This window comes from Austrofundulus limnaeus, unplaced genomic scaffold (genome assembly GCF_001266775.1).
Source record: "Austrofundulus limnaeus strain Quisiro unplaced genomic scaffold, Austrofundulus_limnaeus-1.0 Scaffold2690, whole genome shotgun sequence".
Taxonomy (NCBI): domain Eukaryota; kingdom Metazoa; phylum Chordata; class Actinopteri; order Cyprinodontiformes; family Rivulidae; genus Austrofundulus; species Austrofundulus limnaeus.
Window position 1 is genome coordinate 14985 of NW_013955092.1, and position 2297 is coordinate 17281.

At 43.3% G+C, this 2297-nt stretch overlaps 1 protein-coding gene across 1 annotated transcript in view; it reads right to left on the reverse strand.

The window, feature by feature from the left end:
• The window catches only part of LOC106511334 (mitogen-activated protein kinase kinase kinase kinase 4), a gene marked incomplete at both ends in the record, with an annotated part of 18902 nt that overhangs the window by 14921 nt on the left and 1684 nt on the right, over nt 1-2297 (reverse strand). The window contains 4 exon segments of the mRNA XM_014000088.1: nt 1047-1147; nt 1298-1432; nt 1518-1661; nt 1742-1882. Of these exon segments, the coding sequence (XP_013855542.1) occupies nt 1047-1147; nt 1298-1432; nt 1518-1661; nt 1742-1882 (521 nt within the window).

Consider the following 2297-nt stretch of genomic DNA (forward strand, 5'->3'; position numbering starts at 1 on the left):
CTTCTGAGTTCTGGTGCATCTGTGTGTGTGGGTCATTATGTTACCACTATGTGGTGTCTAGTTTGTTTTAATACTATTGACTTGAATAATTGAGTTGGTGCCGGTCAGGTATCCCTCCTGACATGTAGGATGATATTTAACCAGCTTGAGTTTTCTGTTGGATTTAATATATGGTTTAGAGTTGTGTTAAGTTTTAACCTGTCACACCAGGACATGTAAGGTATAAAAAATACAAATACAAACACTGTCAACTTTAAATAAAAAGTGACAATGTTTAAATACAGAAAGTGAGCACAGACAAAAAGGATGAAGGTTTTTGAAATATATTATTTACAACAAATCAAAATAAAACTATACAAAGTTCCCTTTAAAGCCTTCATCTGATTATTGAGCCGCATCACCATAAATGACTTTTTTACATCTGCATGTCCACCACTGATCCTCTGGGCTGACTACAACCCCCTCCTCACCCTGGTCCCTGCAGAAGTCAGTCAGGACACAGAAGTTGTCTAAAGCCTGGTTTAAACTTCCACAAAGCAAGAGACAACGGATCAGTGACCAAGTCTTTTTCTTAGTGTTCATCTAAGCGTAGAAGAAGCGGGGGTTAACTATAATCCCTCCCACAGCACGTTGCACATGGCTAAGGTTAAAAACAACAACAGTGACAGATGTTTATCAGATGTTTGAAGAAAGGCTTGTGTTCTTCATTATTTAACAACAGGTTTCTGGGAGACAGCTGCAGGACATGGAGAAAGACCTGCTTTTCTGCACAAACCAACACACACACACACACACTTCTGACCAATCACTATTTGTAGTGATTGGTCAGAAGTGTGTGTGTGTGTGTGTCTGTTAAGTCCGCAAGACAGAGTTGTGTAGTTTCTGTCACACACAGCTGTAAGACGTAAGAATGGATGTATAAACCAGCTTCAGGTCCAGATGTGTTGTTTCAGAGTCAGATGTACCTGACGAAGCTCTGAGGTTTGTCAAACTCAGGTAACCAAACACTGAAGCTCCATTTCTTATTGTGTCTAAATGAGACCCACCTTGAAGGCCATGAATTTGTGGTAGGGCTTGGGGGCCCAGGCGTAGACCTCCACAGCATTCTTTAAAGCAATCACCAAGAACTTAATCTTGTCATATCGCACTGAAACAAGACACAGAGCTGTTAGAGGCAGGACGCTTCAGCACCTTCTAATAACTGCTTTTATTTCTTCTCATTTATGATTTTACAACTATGAAGAGAATAAAAGTAAAAATAGGAGCAGTCAACACAGTTTCTGCAGCGTTCACTCACCCACTTTATAGTGTCCACACCCCTCCAAGTCCCCCACTGAGGTCCAGCCCTGCCTCTTCTCCACTTCTGGGTCGTTATGCAGAACCTTATTCCTCAACCAGGACAGGTAGTACAGACGCAGCTTGTTCTTTTTACCTGCAGGAGGACAATCACAGCCCATGAATCCAGCTGACCTCACTGCTGGAACRTCTGGACGTTCATTCATCACACAACGACCAACCTGAGATGGTAATCAGGACGTTGAGTCCCTCCAGAACATCCATCTGCTGAAACCTTCGTCTGCTGATCAGAGAGTAGACCTTCCCCTGTCCACTTCTGTCCAGCAGCCACAGGCCACTTTCTGTGCCCACCAACAGGTTCACACCTGCACAACACAACACATCATCAGGTGTGTGTCCACTGGAGCCTAACACACACAGTAACACAAAACCAGGAACTACCAACCCCAGAGGCCAGCACACAGAACCTCTGCGGTGAACTTCTTCTTGTACTTCCTGATCTCTGGAGAGTCGCTGTGTGGTCGAATGTTGGTGGGGTTCACGTTCACCACAGAGCCCTTCCTGTGAGGTTCACCTTTACTACCTGCTGCACAGACACACACAGGAAGAGAGGTAAACAACTGTTACACAAAACACACACAGGAAGAGAGATACACAACTGTAAAACAAAACACATACAGGAAGAGAGATACACAACTGTTACACAAAACACACACAGGAAGAGAGATACACAACTGTAAAACAAAACACATACAGGAAGAGAGATACACAACTGCTGCAAAGACACACACAGGAAGAGAGGTAAACAACTGTTACACAAAACACACACAGGAAGAGAGATACACAACTGTAAAACAAAACACACACAGGAAGAGAGATACACAACTGTAAAACAAAACACACACAGGAAGAGAGCTAAACAACTGCTGCAAAGACACACACAGGAAGAGAGGTAAACAACTGTTACACAAAACACACACAGGAAGAGAGGTAAACAACTG